This window comes from Sphaerodactylus townsendi, linkage group LG11 (genome assembly GCF_021028975.2).
Source record: "Sphaerodactylus townsendi isolate TG3544 linkage group LG11, MPM_Stown_v2.3, whole genome shotgun sequence".
NCBI classification, from domain to species: Eukaryota; Metazoa; Chordata; class Lepidosauria; order Squamata; family Sphaerodactylidae; genus Sphaerodactylus; species Sphaerodactylus townsendi.
In genome coordinates, this window is record NC_059435.1 from 58,486,741 (window position 1) to 58,505,915 (window position 19,175).

Below are 19,175 nucleotides of genomic sequence, written 5' to 3' on the forward strand. Positions count from 1 at the left end.
AGGGCACCTTGGGCACAGAAATCTGTGGTTCACTGAGAATACTAATTTGATAGACCACCCAGCTACTTTAGGTCCTAGCCTGACAGTTCAGTAACCCCAGAGAAAGTGAAGGCTTAGGTTTCCACAGCAACACGTGTGCAGCGCACATGCACAACCCTCCCCATTTGACGTTCTTCCTCTTCTCAGTTCCTGGGAAATTCCTCAGAACTATCAGGGCAAGCAGACACTGCCAGATGTAAGCACTTAAAATTGCAATGACAATCTGCAACCATATATGGAACAAACACAGTCAGTAAACTTATTTTCACTTTCAGTATTGTAATCATACAATACTGGGAGGGGCATCCAGTTTTTCTGGTCTAATCCAGTAAGTTTCTAACACCGGCAGGTAAACCACTCTGAGAAATGACTCTCTAAATCGTCTATGGACCAACGAAACCAGTAAGTCATAGCTGCCTCTGAGTAGACAACTACTAAGAAAGTTTCTGTTATTATCATTGGAATTCTAAATAACCTTAGATTCTGCAGAATCTTTATAATAGAAGGGAGTCATTGTCATTAATTCCTTTCCTCACTACTCCAGACTTTTGATTCCTTACTTCTGCTGTCACCGGGGTTAACCCTAGGAGTAGCATTGGGGGGGGGGGGAGGGCATCTTGGGCTTCAGGGGGTATAGAAAGGTGGGGAAGTTCCATTCTCCTGCTGAAAATCCCTTCCAGTGGAAATTTGCTGTGGGTTTCTAGCCTGTTTTGTTCTGAGTATAATCTTCAAATGATTAACCATGCTTGTCATTGTAACTTTAGATCTTTTCTGGATCATTAAATTAATCACTTCAGTTATAATAATTTTTCTTATCCATTTGTAACGTGTAAGCTAAAGTTTCTATTTCATATTTGAAAAAATAATGTAACATGTGTCATCATGACGTTGTAAACTGTGTTAAACTCTTAAGCTGGTCCTGGGGTTTGGGCAATCTACATATGATGAAGTCACAAGGCTTCAAGGTCGTTAGCCCCCCCCCCCCTTTGTGAGCATTTTTTCTTGGTGAGCATGTTTTAAATGTACAGCCTGATGAAGAATTCTGCAGAGTTTAAAACCTTGCACATTTTAAATTTTCTTTCTCTATTTTGGTTCTTTTTAATGATAGATATTAGCAGGCTATTGTTTTGAGATAAAATATACTTTTCTGCCATTTTTTTTGTTCATAAAAGACTTTACAGAATTCTAAACTGCTCCCCTAGACAGACAGTTTTTCACTGAGAGCACCAGAAGTTCTTTTGATCTGTGAAAAAAAATTGACAGGGAGTATTTTTTTTTGGCAGTCAAGTCACATCTGACTTGAATCAGCAATTTTTCTTTTTCAGAAAATGGGGGGGGGGGATTTGACCATTTTCAGTGTACATTGCAGCAATCTGAAATCTTTTTGTAAAGGCAGAATGTTTCTCAGTAGTCCACTGAATATCTCATCCAATCCATCCTTAGATTAATTGCGCAGTTTCCACATGTTCAGCATCCTTATGCTTCTGCCAGCTTGAAGATCAGTTTTGGTGAACTTTGAAACATCCCCATGATATGTGGCCCCTAATTAAAAAAAGAATATGATTAATGACTGGAACATATTGAATAAAGCGGCAAATATGTCTGATTTTTGCCTTTTTTTGAAAAATTATAAATGAGTCTGATCCAGAAATCCCATGTTATATTCCTTTATCTACATGGGAACAGTATTGTTAATACTATTTTTAGTTTATTCCTTCCTGGTATCAGATGAAGAAAATAATATAACAGCTGTTCCAGAATGATTACCAATATTCATTAAAGAAATGGTTAGTGTAATCAAAAGGTTAAAAATTGAGAAAACTTTTGACCTGTGGAGTATCTAAAGCATTTTTAGTATTTTTATGTGCTTCTCAGTGCTCTTTCTTTAGACCCCTCATGTTGCCTTACTTAATGCATTATTTGATTTAGCGGGGAAATTGCCTTATTAAATTTAAATATAGATGCCACTCTATTGAAATGACTTTCTATTTCAGAATATGAAAAATGATGGAAACCAAAAATGAAATTGCCATTGTGGGGATTGGATGTAATTTTCCTGGAGGTAAGCATGACACAGGTCTAAAGAAGCTAACAGTCCGATTGGGGCAGGCTGGAGCTGAATCCGCCTATGGAGGTGGTGCGGGGTTGTGCTGGCAGATTGGTCCTCCCTGGGGCACATACCCAGGCAGAGGGGCAAATCCACCAGAGGGTGGCCACCATGGCCCTCCATGTTGGACTGATATAGTGCAGAGAGCTGTGTTGGCGTTCCTGCGCCCCTGCTGCCTCTGCCAGCATTGTGGGGGCATTCTAGAGACATGGCCAGGAGTGGAGCTGAGAAAGTGGGCACTACTGCAGTGGTGCTATGTCCCTCCCCCAGGGGCTCTGGATTGGTTTGCCTGGATTGTATTCTAGAGCTGTTTTCCGCCATTGAGAAAATGTTGTTGTCTAGAGTTTCCAGCCCAGCTCCATGCAATGGTAGGGGACAGGGACAGGCAAAATGGTATTGTGTGATGTCACAATGTCACTTCTGCAATGCTGTAGAATTTCTGTGGTAAAGACCATAGGGGTCAGGAAATTCGTAAGAATTTAGTGTCCTTCTCCCCTCCCCATTTTTCTTCTCCTGGAACTGTATGGAGCAGTGGAGGTGAGGCCGAGCTCAAGGACACAAGGTTGCTTGCCATGGTGGGCAACCTGGCACCTCTACCTCTGCTGGTGGAGGAGAAGCAGTTGTTGATTCACCCTTCCCACTGCAGATTCTCACATTGTAGTCAGTGCTGTGCCTGGAAGCTTCCTGAATCTGAAGGCAGCATTTGTTGGGATAAACACAAGGACTAAAGCAGGGGTGTCCAACTCTGGCACTTCAGATGTTCACGGACAACAATTCCTATCAGCTCCTGTTTGGCCATGCCAGCAGGGGCTGATGGAATTTGTGGTCCCTGAACATCTGAAGCGCCAGAGTTGGACACCCTTGGACTAAAGCAAGAGGAGGAGGTAGTGGAAGAGGAGTCCCATGCCATGAGATTTATGCTGCTCATAGTTCTTGCTGGATGCTAATTTTAGTGAAAGATTTCTGCCATTTATTGTTTATTGTATGAATTATCCCAGCTGCCCCCAGACTAATGCATGAACTTGATTTGACATGCTATAGCTACGACCCATTAGTTTAAAAGTAAGTACTAATACTAAATTTTCAATCTCAACAGGTGAAGGAATTGATAATTTCTGGCAAGTACTAAAAAAAGGCAAAAACTGTACTATAGAAATACCTCAAGAAAGATTTGACATCAAAGACTGGTATGATCCAGACAGCAGCAAACCGGGAAAAACAAGCACAAGACATGCAGCTTTCACTGAAGAGTAAGTCTTAATCAAGAATCACATTGTACTGGTAGAAAATAAACCTGAATCAGGTTGCAAGCGATCAGAAAGCAGAACTGACATATATATGTATGAATCTCCCGCCTCTCGGGGTTCAACAGCTGCCCCCTCGGCCATCCTGCAGAATCCCGCTGAGGCTCCCCATCCCACACCTCAGAATGGGGAGATGAGGGGTTGCATCCCCTTATTCCTCACTCATTGGGGGACATCTGCTCTTCCAAACTCAGAGCAGTTTCTTCCTCATCCTCCCTGGCATGATATAGGGTGTGTTCAGTCCCAGAGACTATTATGGGCCCTTAACCTATTCTGAAGACTTTAATCTGTAATACAGATAGGGTAAAGTTCTGTGTTCAGTCCCACCCTTCTCCAAAATTATCCAATCCCATTTCCTCTTGGCTTCCTCCTGAGCATCAGGGACATGGCCGCAGTGGGTGCTGTCTTGATGGCTGCTGGCTTCCCTGTTGTTGGGTCAGTCTTTAGGATCTTCAGTGGGGCCTAGAGGCATAGCAAGGGGGGAAAGCGGCCAGTGCACTGGTGTGTCCTCTGCCCCGTTCTGCCCGGGAACACCCCTGCCCCTGGAATGCCCTTGTCATGCCCCCCCCCCCCCCCAGAGCTATGCCTCTAGTGGGGCTAAACCTCATTGCATCAAGTTAGTGTCCACTGCTCCTGCGTCTCTCCTTGATCCCTTCTCCTCCTGACCAAGTCTCAATAGCATCAGGCAGGGCCACATCAAGTCTGGGACCAGCCCCTTCCCCAGACAATATATATTAATGGAAAATGACATGCCTAATTTTACACATTGTGAGTGTCATTAATAAAATAAATCTTAATGTTTTCATCATGTTGATCACACCATTAGTAAGGAAAATACAGTTCTGCATTTTTGAAACATGGCCCAGAGGACTGAACAAATACTATCTGCAAGGAGAAAGTTCTTAGAAGTATTTTTCTGGTAGGTTTGAAGATTGTTTGTAGGTTATGTTTTTTCATCAGTTTCCCTATTTGGTCTGTGATTCCCTTGATGTATGGTAGAAATATTATTCCTGGACACATTGCTAGCCCAGGGCCAACTCAACACATTTATTTATTTACATACTTACTGGTCTGGGGACACTTTAGGCCCCTTACCTCCCCAGTGGGACCCCAAAGTAGGATACCATATTATCAAATTATTCAAAAAATAAATAAAACATAAACAAATCTGAGCTTCTGTGGGTCCACCAAGGTAAATACTATCATGTTCAGACTACAAGCCATGGACTAAGAGCCAAGACATCCTCTGGGTGCTGTCATGATGCACCAGTGGGCTCCAAGTGTTTGGACCCCAGCAGCATTGGCACAAGTTGAGGGCCACCCTCGTATTCTCCAGGGTATGCTACAGAAATACTGAGCAGACTTATCTTGGACCTGTGTAATAGCAGCACAAAGTGGGCGTGGGGAAGGAATGACACCACTCATTCAACTATCATGAGCTTGTAGCAGACTGCCAAGGTGTTGTGCAACTGGTGTAGGACCCCCACAGCAGCAGCATGGGTTGGAGACCATGCAGTTTCTCCTGTGCCCCCCACATGCTTGGCGGCCTGACCTGGTCCCTGGTGGCTGAGGCATGGATCTGGGAGTGCAAGGCTTGCCATTTTCCTCTTCTCTCACGTGGCCCTGTGCCAACTGAGTGCCACAAGGAGTTGCCTGGACTTCTTGAGCACTAAACTGGGCTGTGACTGGTTACTGCTGGAAAGAGAGTGTTTGTGTTCTTTCTGTGAAATCAAAGCTGTTCGTATGTTCAATGTTTGGATTGCAGTTATATTTATTTATTCCATGTGCATGTCCTGCCTTTCTCCCGGCACAGTCAGGACCCAGACAATAACTAGGCTTCCTGGTAGCATGGGGAGGCTGGAAAGGTGAAAAAGCCTATCCGCCTCTGAGAAGCCCCCATTGGCCATAATAGACTTTACACCACCCTTTCTGTTGCCGTCTGAGGAGTAATGCAGTAAATGGCTGGAAGGAAAACCGACTAATGTTGGCTCTTCCCCGGCCACAACCCCGCTACATTGGTGGTGCCAGCAGGGATGCTGGAACACTGGTGTCAATGTCTGGAGCCATCTCCCAGCATCAGGGTGGGCCACAGTGGCTGTATGCCAGTGACATAAACCTTCCACTGGAGTAAGTGTCCTAGATATGGGAAATCCACCGGTGTGGCTGTATGCAGCTTCCACAGGTGGATTCACACCCTCCCCCCTTTGGATGGGGCTCAAAAATATTAACATTAAATGATAACAAATATTTAAAAGGACGTGATTAAAGAAAGCACAGTCAAAATGATGAAGTCTGAGCCCATTAAATCGTGAAATGAAATCGGGATGAAATCAAAATGTGTCTGTGTGTATGTCTGTGTGAGGGGCGGGAGGGAGAGAGATTCAGGAGACCTTTACGAGATAATTGGCTTTGCATCTACTATCTGATCCAATATAAAACAGAGGATATCATTTTTGTGTGAATTTAACCTCATCTTTTCTGCATTTGAAATGACTGTCAGGTTATTAAAATCTTTATTGAGGATGATTACTATAGATCAGTGGCGTATTGGGTCTAAATGGCGCCCGGAGACCAAAAACCCTCCGGGCACCTCCTCCCCAGAGCCCCGCTTACAGCATAAGGACGTAGATGGGTGAGGGGGAGGCGGGAGCCTGCTGGGTGCCCCACAGGCATGCGCATGGCGACATGAGTGGCCCCATGTCGCCATTTTATGTTGTGCACCACCCTTAGCCCCCCGGGGATAGGACGGTATATTAAATTAAACTAATAATAATAATAATAATAATAATAATAATAATAATAATAATAATAATAATAATAGCCTCTGCTGTAGATGATTTCTGAAATATTTGATTGCCTCTTCAATTCTGTGGTTTTGTTGATAACTTATTTCATTTATTCTTCATCATGTGACTTCTGCTTCATAGGTTTAACACATTTGACAACAAGCTTTTTGGAATCACTGATGTGGAAGCTCAGCGTATGGATCCCCAGCAGAAATTGCTTCTGGAATGTACCCATCGAGCACTGGAAGATGCTGGAGTCACTAGAGAAAAAATTAATGGCACCAAAACAGGAGTTTTTGTTGGTAAGACAATTGCTTGATTATGAAAACAATCTCAGAACTTCAGTGGACTTAGATGGGTTTAACTCTGTTAAGGATTTCACTGCCAAACTGAATCATGCAGTACTTGTCCGAGCTATTCTTTAAAGGTGCAGAAGTCAATAAAAATTATTTTCATATGGTTTCAGCATGTCTAAGCAATCTTGTTAACACACACTGATTTTTTATGCAGCTTGTGCCACCATATGTCAAATTTATGATTTCAGAATATACTTTCGTTAATTAATGTATGTATCTTGAACCCAGTCAGAGCTCATAAAAGTTCAAATTTAATTAATACAGACTTAGATCAGCAGTATAAATATAATCCATAAAAATGAAAAGTATACAGCAACTATGTACAGTTAAACATTTGTCAGACTAATTACAAAGTTTACAGAGTGTGGAAATAGCCACAATAAAATAAATACGATCCTTTATGCTGAACAACAGTTGCAATTGATCCAAATACGATCCTTTATGCTGAGCAACAGTTGCAATTGAATTTTCATTAGGAATATCTGACTTACAGATATCTTACAGTTGCTTTGTAAATCTTTACAGGTATGATGAATCGAGACTACGGATTTATAAGCAGCTACGGTGCCTCTGAAATAAACCATTATGATGGCACAGGGGCAGCAATGAGCATAGCTGCCAACAGGATTTCATACACTTTTAATCTGACTGGCCCATCCATTGCTGTTGATACCGCCTGCTCCTCATTCCACTATGCTTTGCACATGGCCTCAAATGCAATTAAACAAGGTATTCCAGTGAGATTTAAGAATGTTTCCTATTTAGCAATGTGAATAAGTATATAATGTATATAAAGGAATAAGTATGTAAAGGAACCAGTGAAGGAGGAAATATAGGATACCATGATCTTCTGCTGTAATGAGACTATATATCCCTTCATGCCATATTCTTAAAAAGAGATTGTTTTACACAAAAACTAGCTGTGTCTTACTGCTGGGCAGCACAATGGCTCTTGGGGAATTGTTGTGGAAGATGGACTCTGACGTGTAGCATTGTGTGGAGTGGTTGCGAGCCTAAGGATGTAGATGAAAAGACAAGTATATTACCCACCATGATTTATAAAAAGCATTTGAGTTACTGTTAAGGATGCAATCAAAACTTTTGGGTTTCAGCTAATTGTGCAAAACATTTTAATGTGCACAGCTATAAATGAGAAAGAGTTTGTTTGCAGTAGTGAAGCAAAATCAGCAAAATCACTGTTGTAGTTGAATAAATGAGTAGAAAACAAAATATTTTTTTAAAGGACGTCTTCCTGGGGGAGCCCTGTGGTGTACTGCAGGCAAAGCTCTGCTCATGACTTCAGTTCAATCAGGAGTTGGTTTCAGGCAGCCAACTGAGGGTTGACTCACTTCCATCCTTTTCAAGTTGATAAAATAAGTACCCAATTTGCCGGAGATAAAATATGCATGACTGGGGAAGGTAATGGCAAACCACCCCGTAAATATAGTCTGCCTAGTAAACGTCGTGATGTGTCATCACTGTATGGGCCAGTAATGACTCGGTGCTTGCACCTTTACCTTTTTAAAAAAACCTTCCCGAAAAGCTAAACAGTAAAACCATTCTCTTTTTTTTATGACAAAGGTGATTGTGAAGTTGCTGTTTGTGGAGGCGTGAACTGCATCATAGATCCTCGGATGTTCGTAACACTGAGTAAAGCAAAAATGATTTCTCCTGAAGGGATCAGTAAACCCTTTTCTAAAAAAGCAGATGGTTATGGAAGAGGAGAAGGCTGTGGTGTTCTGCTGCTGAAACCATTACAGAAGGTACTCCCGTAAAAGCAGCTTGTCTTATCCACTCTTCTGCGTCAGGCCAAAAAATTCCCTGGAATCTTTAAACTGAGGGTGTGCATTCAGCGAAGCCAAATCAACCTTCTACCCCGAAAAATAACTTACCGTATATACTCACGTATAAGTCGACTCGCATATAAGTCGAGGCACCTAATTTTACCTTGAAGAACTGGGAAATCTTATTGACTCGAGTATAAGTTGAGGGTGGAAAAGGTCCATTGGGAGGGGGGGCACTGAGCCGGCAAAGGAGCCGCAGCTGGGGAAAAGGAGAACCCCAGAAGCCTTTGGGAGGCTTTTTAAGGAGGGGCGAGGCAGGCACGCCTGGGTCCCCCTCACTAACTCATTCTTTTTTTCCTTTCCCCGCAGGCTCTGAGGCTTGCCTTGGCTTTAGGGAAGCTGCCTTAAGCAATCTTTGGAGCATTGCCCTTTTAAGAAAACCATAGAGAAAGGCTGCCGGAAAGGCAGCTTCCCTGAAGCCAAGGCAAGCCTCAGAGCCTGCGGGGAAAGGAGAAAAAGAATGAGTTAGTGAGGGGGCCAGCAGAGAAGAAGGCAGGAGAGAGCAAAGAGGGGAGAGGGGGAATGCCACACAAGAATTACCAGTAAGTGGGACTGGCGTATAAGTCGAGGGAGGCATTTTTCAGCCTTAAAAAAGGGCTGAAAAACTCGACATACACAAGTATATACGGTTTTGGTATTTTTCGAAGTTATTTTCTCCCCCCAAATGGCAGCAATTTAAAGGGAGCCGAGAAGATCCTGAATCGTGCCAGATTTTTTTTCAGCATGATTTTGGCTGTTTTGGTTCCACTGGTATTAAAACAAGAGAGAGAATCTCTTCTCTCCATCTTCCTCCGTCTCTCTCCTTCTCACTTACCCGCTAGTTGGCAGAGCTCCACTTCTGGGGCCTCAGAGCTTGGCTTGCAGCTCTGTGCAGAGCTCTTTAACTGCAGTCTCCAGTAAGGCAGACTTCAAGTAACCGAAGGGGGTATGGAGATGGGGGAATTAAATTCAGATTCAGGTCTAATGGACCCAAAAAAAATTTGGGGGGGGGGGAATTCTGGCTATTCTGGATATGGGAGTTCAGAAATATCTGGGATTCCCCCCCAAATTTCAGATCTATTAGCTCTAAATCCAAATTTTACTGGTATTTTTTTTGCACATCATAGTTTCTAAGTTGCATGATGTGAAAATGTAGTTTATGTTCGAAAATGTGGAATATATCTGACTATTGTAACTGTGAGCTACTTCACGAGTGTAGTTTCTATTTGTTGTTCCAGCTTTTCACAACCTGAAGCAATTCTTCATTCCTCTCTTCTTTTCAACAACAGGCAAAAGAAGATTTCAACAAAATATGGGGCATTATCAGTGTCAGTGCCGTCAACCAGAGTGGAAGATCTGTCACTCCAATCACCAAACCATCTCAACAGGAACAAGAAAACCTGCTACGCAGCATTTATCCATCTCACGTCAATCCATCCGAGCTGCAATATGTTGAGGCTCACGGCACAGGAACCCCTGCCGGAGATCCCACCGAGGCTGAGAGTATAGGCAACGTCATTGGTAAAAAGAGGTCTCCTGAAATGCCTGCTCTCAAGATGGGCTCTGTTAAAGGGAACATTGGGCACACCGAGTCGGCTGCCGGGGCTGCGGGCTTAATCAAGGTTCTTCTCATGATGCACCACGGGAAGTTTGTCCCCTCCTTGCATTTCTCTGAGGACACTAGCAGCATCGATACAAAGAAATTAAACCTTTCCATTCCAACCAGTGTAGAGATGTGGGAAAGGCCTAGTAAATCTGGCAGGGCAGCTGGGGTCAACTGTTTTGGATTTGGGGGGACCAATGCTCATGTGGTTGTCAGACAGGTTAAACAAACACAGGCCCTCCCCTCAGTCAAAAGGGCTGTTGAACTGTTTGTCCTTTCTGCAGCTTCAGGCCATTCTCTCCAACTGACAGTGGAAGACACCGCTAGGCGTGTGAACACAAGCAAGTCTGTTACACTCCCAAACGCAGCCTATACATCTGCGTGCAGGAGAAGCCACCTGAACTTCAAATACAGAAAAGCATTCGTGGCATCTTCTCTGCAGCACTTAGAACAGCAGCTTTTATCTGCAGCCAAAACGGAAATGGTTCCGTTCAAGAAAGTTCCACAACTGATCTTTGTCTTCCCTGGAAACGGCCTAAATTTGAAAGGAGTCTTCAAGACTTTGTTTCGATCTGAACCGGTGTTCAGAGACAAATGTGAAGAAATAGAAAGATTATTCCGGCAATGGATATCCGTTCATATCCTCGAACGGACCGAAAGTGGCTGTGATGATTTGACGAGACCCGAAATAGCCCAGCCGGTGCTCTTCACCCTGCAGGTGGCATTGGTGACGCTTCTGCAGCACTGGGGAATTAAGCCAACTGCTGTCCTGGGCCATTCGGTTGGGGAGGTTGCTGCTGCCCATTGTGCTGGGTTTATTTCCCTGGAAGATGCTGTCAAGGTCATCTACCACAGGAGCAGGTTACAGGCAAAGGCTACTGGAGGCAGAATGCTGGTGGTTGGTAACATCTCCGTTCAAGAGGTGTCGGAAGCCATTGGAGCGTACTCTGGGAAGGTTTGCGTTGCAGCATTTAACAGCCCTCAGTCTTGTACCTTGTCGGGAGATGCAGATTCCATCCATGCCATTCAGAAAGAGCTGGCTGAAAGCTTTGGTGGGAGAGATGTGTTCCTTCAAGTTCTCAATGTAACAGCTGCATATCACAGTCATATGATGGATCCAGTACTGCAAGAGCTGGCAGAAAGCCTATCAGGATTAAAGAAAGGGAAGCCAGAAATTGATCTAATTTCTACGGTAACAGGAAAGGCGGCCTCAGATGGCGATTTTGTCACAGGGGGCTACTGGGCCAGGCAGGTTCGAGATCCTGTTTCATTTGTCCAGGCCATTATGTCTTCAGTGGAGGACAAGCAAAACATTGCGTTAATTGAAATCGGTCCCCACAGAGCATTACAGAGGAACATTATTGAAACATTAGGAAAGCAAACCAAAGTTTTTCCTTCCTTGCAAACTGACAGAGAGTATGAGGGACTGCTTGCACTTGTAAAGGACCTCTTTGAACTGGGATTCAATCCATATTGGTCACATCTCTATGATGGCTATCAAAGCTTGCCAGCTACATATCCCAGGTACCAGTTTGATCGTAAGAAGCTGAACACCAGCATAAGCCTGCTGCCACAACATGAGGCCTCAAACTTGAACCACCCTTTAATTCAAAGTGCCAATAATGACAATACAGAATTCAGGTGTTCTATATCTCAGGCACAAACTCCATATGTCTATGGGCACAAGCACAATGGCGTCGCTCTAGTTCCTGGGGCCTTTTTTGTTGAACTTGCTTTAGCAGCTGTGATGATTAGCTCAAGACCAAAAGTCCCACTAAATTTCTGTCAGATTATGGTAAGGTTTACTTCACCGTGTGTTTTAAGTGAAGAGTCCCATGAGTTGAAGGTGAAAATAGAACTGCAAAAAGGAGAGAAAGATTTCAAAATACTTTCTCCATCTAATACAGTTTATGCTGTGGGCCGTGTGGCATGGAACCCTAACCAGGAACTGTCACCTGAAGAAAAGAGTGTTTCTTTTACAGATATTTTTCAGCGGTGTAAATCGTTAGTAAGCCGTGATGAAGTCTATGAAATGTTATCTTCCTTTGGGTTCCAGTATGACTTAACAATGAAACAGATAAATGATGTATTTTATGGTGAAGAACTGAAGGAAGCTATTACGGTTATTAAGGTAAACAAACAGACAGCAGCAGAAATGCACGAGTTTTTTATCCATCCAATCCTTTTAGACTGTTTTCTGCAAATGATCGGGGTGATTACCACAAAAACTTTAAAAAATGGTATAGGATTTCCTTCTTCGATAGGCAGCCTTGTTATTGTGAGGCCTTTGGAAGTGGAAATGTTGATCTATCTGAAAGTAAGCAAGTCGACAGAGAACTATTTAGAGTTCTGTGGGTGCTTTACAGATAAACATGGTTCCGTATTAGCTGAGATGAAATGTGTTAGGATTACTCTTGTGAAGGAAATTTCCAAAAGTGAACACGATGTGCTATTTGAAAATAAATGGAAGGAAATACCTCATTCCCAGACAATCCAAAATTCAGGAGATGCACCCAAGGTAGCAGTGTTTGCTGACAAAATAGGAGTCTCTCAGCAGCTTAAAAAATTCTTACATAAGGATTCTAGGTTTTTGATGTACAAAGACTGGGAAAACTTGTTGGAAGTCAATAGCCTGGAATCGCCTGTCCAGGCAAGAATTAAACTGGCGCTGCAGGATTACAGTGATGTTTTGTTTATGTGGGGAATCTACCGATTAAATGACGATCCAAACTCTGTAGTTGCACATTTGTCGAAATGCTGTGAAGCTCTTCGGCAACTTGTTATTGCTTTGAGAACGAAGAACTGTCGTTGTTCCATCAAGATCATCACATACAGGACTACAGAGAAGTTTGTAGACCATATTAATCCTGGCTTTGCTTTGTATGGCATGGTGCGAAGTTGTATGGTTGAAGTTTCCGAAATCACATTTCAACTGATTGATATCAGCTCCACAAACACATTAGACATCTCAGCCTTAGCAGATGTCTTAGCAGAATATAAAGATTATCCAGAAATCCGTATCCATCATGGGAAAGTATACATGTCTGAGATGAGACGCACTTTGGTCAATGATGTACCTGACAATTTACCTTCTCAGGCTTGTCAGAATTCTGAGCCGTTCAGCCTTTACACTTCTGACCCATATGAAGTGAGGGACTTGTTTGCTGAGCTGGATGATAACGATGACATTCCTATTGATAATCATAGTGTTGAAGTTCAGGTTGAAAAAATAAGTCCCCATTCTGAAGACTACTTCCCTGTTAGTGTCACAAGCTGTAACTTTGGGAACACATTATACTGGAATTCACAGACAGTTGGTAAGCACAGGCTCCTAGCCCTGGATTGCAGTGGGAAGGTAGTTGCAGCTGGCAGAAAAGTGAAAGAGGTGGCGGTGGGAGACCACATTGTTTCATGTTACCCAGTTACTGCATCTTCCAGAATCAGGATCCCAGAAGTGGTTTGCTTGAACACTCAGAAATTCCCATGCTTTGAAACTGTGCCATGTGTGTCCTCCTTTAGAATTGCGTGGGAAATTTTGCATCAAACGTTGCCAGAAATGAAACAGAAGGGATCTTTAGGCATTATTTCTACTGAACCAGAGTCAGTTTTGTGCAAAGTGATGAATCTGTCAGCTCAGGAAGCAGGATGGAAAACCATATGTACCAAGTCTGACTCTGATCTGAAGCAACACATTGATCAATGCAGTGCCCTTGTTTTCCTGCCTCCCCTGGAAAGGTTGCCCAAGGATGTTTTAGGTCTCCTTTCAAAACTCCGGCATGTGGTAGTGGTATGTGACAACCGCCATGCGGAATGTCTGAGATCTCTCATTGGAAATGATCATGAAAACTTTCAAGTTCATGTTCTCAGTCTTATCAACATTTTCCAGAAAGCATCTTTGAAGAAAAAAATTAAGCCTTTTTCCAGTTGGATGAAGTCTTTGCAGCTGAAACAGCCTGTGAACTTTCCATGTTCAGTTTTTCAACCAACTGAGACGTGTGAGAGCACAGCCTCATCCCATTTTACCAGAAAAGCAGTCCCCTTAATAATATTAAAAGGTAAAATGTGTAACAACCATTTTGTAGATATACCACTGTATGGCGGAAAGGGGAAAATGTTTAAGGAGAATGCTGTCTACATAGTTACAGGAGGACTCACTGGTCTTGGCTTTGAAACAGTGAGATTTTTAGCTGAAAATGGAGGAGGCGGCATTGCGATTCTTTCACGAAAAAGCCCAAGTGTCGAGAAGGAGAAAGAGATAAGGGATTTGCAGAATCAGAATAAACACAGCAGAATAATCACTCTACAATGCAATGTCATCTTTAGAGCTGATGTTGAAAAAGCTATCCATGCAATCAGCAAAACCTTTCCCAAGTGTCCTATCAAAGGGGTGTTCCACAGTGCTGTGGTTTTACGTGATGGATCCATTGAAGCCTTGACGATGCCTCTCTTCAAGGAGGTTTTCAGTCCTAAGGTTGCAGGAGTCATGAATCTTCACTATGCTACTCAAGGTCAGGATCTGCACTATTTCGTATGTTATTCATCAGTTGCTTCATTTCTTGGAAATTCGATGCAAGCAAACTATGCTGCGGCTAATTCCTTCCTGGACCTTTTCTGCCATTACAGGAGAAACTGTGGACTTGCAGGGCAATCCATTAATTGGGGTGCCTTGAATCTTGGATTACTGCAAAATCAAAATGAGATTCAAAATTTCTTGGAATCAAAAGGTATAGCAATTCTGCAAGGGCGTGATTTTCACGAGTATTTAAAACGCAGTTTAATTCTGAACAATCCTCAACAAGCCATCATAAAGTTCAACTTCAGAAATTTTGCCAATTATTTCACATCTCAAAATCCTGCATTCAGAAATCGCATGCATTCAGTTATGACAGAAATCGGTGGCAGCAATTTTGAGCTTTCAGAGCCAACGGTGCCCCAATTGACTCCAGTTAAGTCTGAAGATTATATCACGGCCTTGGTGAGTCAACTCATTGGTATAGACCCAAGTGAAATTGCATTAAAGGAATCACTTTTGTCCAATGGCATTGACTCCATGTTAGCTATGACTCTGCAGAATCATATTTTCCAGGAACGACGAGTCAGTATACCACTTGTGAAGCTACTTGATCCTCATACGACAGTGTTTAGCCTTGCATTGCTTCTGGAAGAAAAATCTAAGAAAATCTGAAAATCTGACAAATAATGCTTCAGAAAAACAGAATACTGAAGACTACTGAAGAGCCAGTTGATAGTTTTAATATCACTTTTGGAAGTCTAAATGATGATAATAACTGCTAATCCTCAACAGAAGCCATAATTTGTTTGTATGAAGTAGTTGGAATTGAATTCTTCTTTCATGTAACCTTTTCTTCACCAAAGAAAATGTAGGTTTTCATTTCCCCCCTCTTTTGTTAAACACAGAATTGAGTCCACAGAATTGAGTCAGAATTGTTAAACACAGAATTGAGTCCAGTAGTGCCTTAGAGTTTTTGTGGGTATAACCTTTCAATAGTCAGTGATCCCTTCATCAGACAAAGAGATCTTTGACTCTTGAAAATGTTGTTGCTCTCTCGAATCTTTCTTGAATAGGACTTGAATCTAGTTGCCCTACTGTAGACTAACATGACTACCCTCTGAAACTCAGAACCGTATTATAAATGTGCATACTATGTTCCACTGTACTATGTCAGTATTTAAGGAAGACGTTGCACTGTATTTTGTTTTACATCTTTCCTTTAAAATATAAAATAAAAAAAATAAAATTAGCGATGAACTTGGGCTAATCGGGCTGCTATGAGAAAAATAAAAGTAGTATATATATTTTTCCAATAGACACAATTTGCATTCCAGAATTGATATGATTTGGACAAATGGACAATTAATAGGAAAAATGAAAAAAATTCAATAGAGCCAAAACTTATTTCAGATTATAGCCCAATTTGTTGGGGATTCGGTCTACAATCTAAACAATGCACTTGGAAATTAAAAGATTGGATATTAGACAAAGGAAACATAATAGAATCAAGTTTTAAAAATTTAGAAGAATTCTTTACTATTAACAATGGATAAGTGCAATATGAAAATATTATCTGGCAGGCTAGTAAAGTCTTCATTAGAGGGATATTTATTCAAACAAAGTAAAATAAATAACCAAAAGAAGCAGAGGATCTAATTCAAGAAATAAAGCAGTTAGAGAATACATTAAAAATAAAACCAAAAGAAAAAATGGAGAAAAATTAATTATCCTTAATAACCCACACAGGAAAAATGGCTACAAGAAAGGGCAAACAATTTGGTTTATTAGGCAGAAGCACTTTATTTCTGCTAAAAACTACTGATTTAGATAAAATAATATGGAGCAGTAATGAGAAATTGGTGAGCAAGATTTTATAAATATTTATTAAAAATGGATTTGGAAGAAGAGGTAAAGAAACAATGATAAAATGGGCCCAAGATTTTGGAGAATCAGTGCAATACTCTGAATGGAAAAGAAGTTGAAAAAAACATCAAAATTTCACTCTAAGCATAGACTTAAAGGAAAACTTCTATAAAGTTTTCCATAAATGGTATTTAACCTCTCTTCAATTTGCTAAAATTGTTAAAAATTCTACTCCAATTTGTTGGAAGTGCAAGAGATATACTACACAACTTCACATGTGGTGGAGTTGTAGAAAGATAAAGAAAATTCTGGGAAAAATACATAAATATACGCAATGAATATTAGTGGGAAAAAAATTGATTTAAATCCAGAAAAATATTTACTCAAAATCTGATATAACAATGAATCAACTGAGAATCTTAATCTATTTCTATATTTAACTACGGCGGCAAGAGTGTTGATAGCAAGAAAATGGAAAAATGACAAAACTGAACTGAATTGATCCTACACTACATGGAAATAGACAGATTATCCTCTTGCCTGAAGAATCTTCAAATGAAAATGTTGAAAAAATGTGGAATCCCATGAAGACATTCTTAAAAATAAAATATAATAAACAACTGTTTTGTAAAATGTAAATATTCGATTCGATTTCGAATACCTTTAATGGCATATAGATTGTTTAAGATTAGCTTAGCAAGATAATAACAGCCTTTACAACTTTACAATTTCTGACGAGTTAAAATAACACCATTTAAAAATTTAGCCACCGCTTCCAACAGCTCGTAGTTGTGGCTGTTTAAAAGATATATAACCTTCTGTTTATCTGTAATGCCTTCACTTCCATGCAGGAAGGGGATTATGTGCTTCTTCCTACCTATCTCATAAAAGGGACAATCCAACAGCATATGAGATACTGTTTCCACAGAACCCATGCCACACGGGCATTTCCTTTCTTTATGTGGGATTCCAAGGTGGCGTCCAAGGCTAAAGGAAGAAGGCAGGGCATTACACCTAGCTAAGGTGATTGCTCTACGCAGACCTCAACCAGGAGATAAAGGTACTGGGCTGCAATTAGTCTATCCATAGGTATTCCCAGAGAGATCGGGGAACAGGTTTTATTAGCTTCCTCTAGCATCTGTTGAAACTCTCTGTCAAAAGTCTCTTCTTGATAGCCCCATAGACCTCCTGCTCTGTTAGCATTAGCAGGTCCTCCAAGGAAATGCCCAACTCATTAAGTTTGGCTTCGATTTTAACCCACCACTGGGTTGTGTGGAGGATGGAGCGTCCCTGGGATGTATAGTCCAGTTCATCTCGATTAAAACAAATCCTGGCCCAAAACTTGAATGTACGGCACCAGGCCAGAGTTTCCAGCCGATGCTGGCCTGTTTCTAAGCACAGGGCCGCATAGGGGAACAGAATGGGGCAACCCAAGGATTTTATACAGAAAGTATGACTGGACCCTTTCAGCCTCTCTGCTCCATGCCCTTATCCAGATGGGGATCCCATAAAGGATTTGTTGGCTCACTTTGGCATTAAATGCTCTCAACGCTGCAGGGATGTATCCTCGGCCTTTCCCATAGAGGAAGCGTATAATGGCTGAGGCACTTAATTTAGCGGCGGAGATGGCCCGATTCCTATGTAGTGTCCAGGGGGCCCTATGATGGTAGGTAAGCCCTAGGTATTTATATGACTGCACCTGCTCGAAACTACTGTGGCCTATCCGCCAATTGGTGGCTTTCCATTTATGGGTAAATACCACAATTTTGGATTTATCTAAGTCTACTTGTAAATCGTTGAGTGTGCCGCATTCTATACAACACTCTAAAGCTCTCCTTAGTCCGACTTCGTGAGCTGAAAGTACAACCGCGTCATCAGCAAACAGAAGCAGTGGTATGGAAGTTGAGTCCAGAGTTGGACTATGTACTTGGGCCTCACTTAGTGTGGAAGCTAGATCGTTAATAAAGAGCTTAAAGAGTGTAGGAGCCAATACGCAACCTTGTTTTACCCCTTTAGTAACTTGAATTTTTGGGGTTAACAATCCCTCCATGTTACATCTCACGTGGCAATAGGTGTTTGTGTGCAGGATCTTAATTAATTCAAGCAACCTTGGCTCTACACCTTGGCTGCTGAGTTTCTTCCAGAGAATCTCTCTATTAACAGAATCAAATGTCTTGGGAGATCGATAAAGGCTGCATACAAAGGGGCTCTTTTCCTCTCTTATATTTAGTTATCAAGCAACTTAACACCCAGGCAGTGAATTCGAGGGTTGACTTCTACCCCTTTGGAATCCAATTTGTTTCCTTCCCTATGGACATTTTATATCAACAATCCAATCAGTTAATTTCCCAAGGAGGTATTTTGGCATAAAGTTTCTCCCAAAGACCGGAGAAGACTGATTGGTCTATATATTAGAATGGACTGTTAGGAGTCCACCCTTCTTATAGATAAAGGGATGATAATTGAAGTAGCTCCACACAGTGGGAATTATGCCTGTTTGGTTAACCATGTTGAAACAATGCGTGTAGCAATATAAAGGGACCCACCATTCCCCTAAATACTATGGCAAACAAACTCTGGAAGAAGAGTGTCAGGACCAGCAGCTTTGTACCTCGTTTAAGTTGGCTTATAAGTTTCCCAATCTCAAGAGAGGACACGGGGAGGCCAGGGGGGTTTGTCAGAAGGTAGGAACATGAACCAGGGGTGGAATGGGAATTCTGGCACTCCCCCCATTGTTTCCAAAACCTCATACCATTGTGATCTTGAGGATACTAGGAAGGA

General features: G+C 41.8%; 1 protein-coding gene across 1 annotated transcript; it reads left to right on the forward strand.

The window, feature by feature from the left end:
* Positions 1-371: 371 nt before the first annotated feature.
* On the forward strand, positions 372-17,030 carry LOC125440523 (hybrid PKS-NRPS synthetase fsa1-like). The gene is made up of 7 exons (XM_048510392.1): positions 372-441; positions 2,034-2,101; positions 3,243-3,396; positions 6,378-6,538; positions 7,118-7,321; positions 8,174-8,355; positions 9,705-17,030. The coding sequence occupies exons 2-7, from the start codon at positions 2,044-2,046 to the stop codon at positions 15,201-15,203; spliced, it is 6,258 nt and encodes a 2,085-aa protein (XP_048366349.1). The 5' UTR covers positions 372-441; positions 2,034-2,043; the 3' UTR covers positions 15,204-17,030.
* The last annotated feature ends 2,145 nt before the right edge of the window (positions 17,031-19,175 follow it).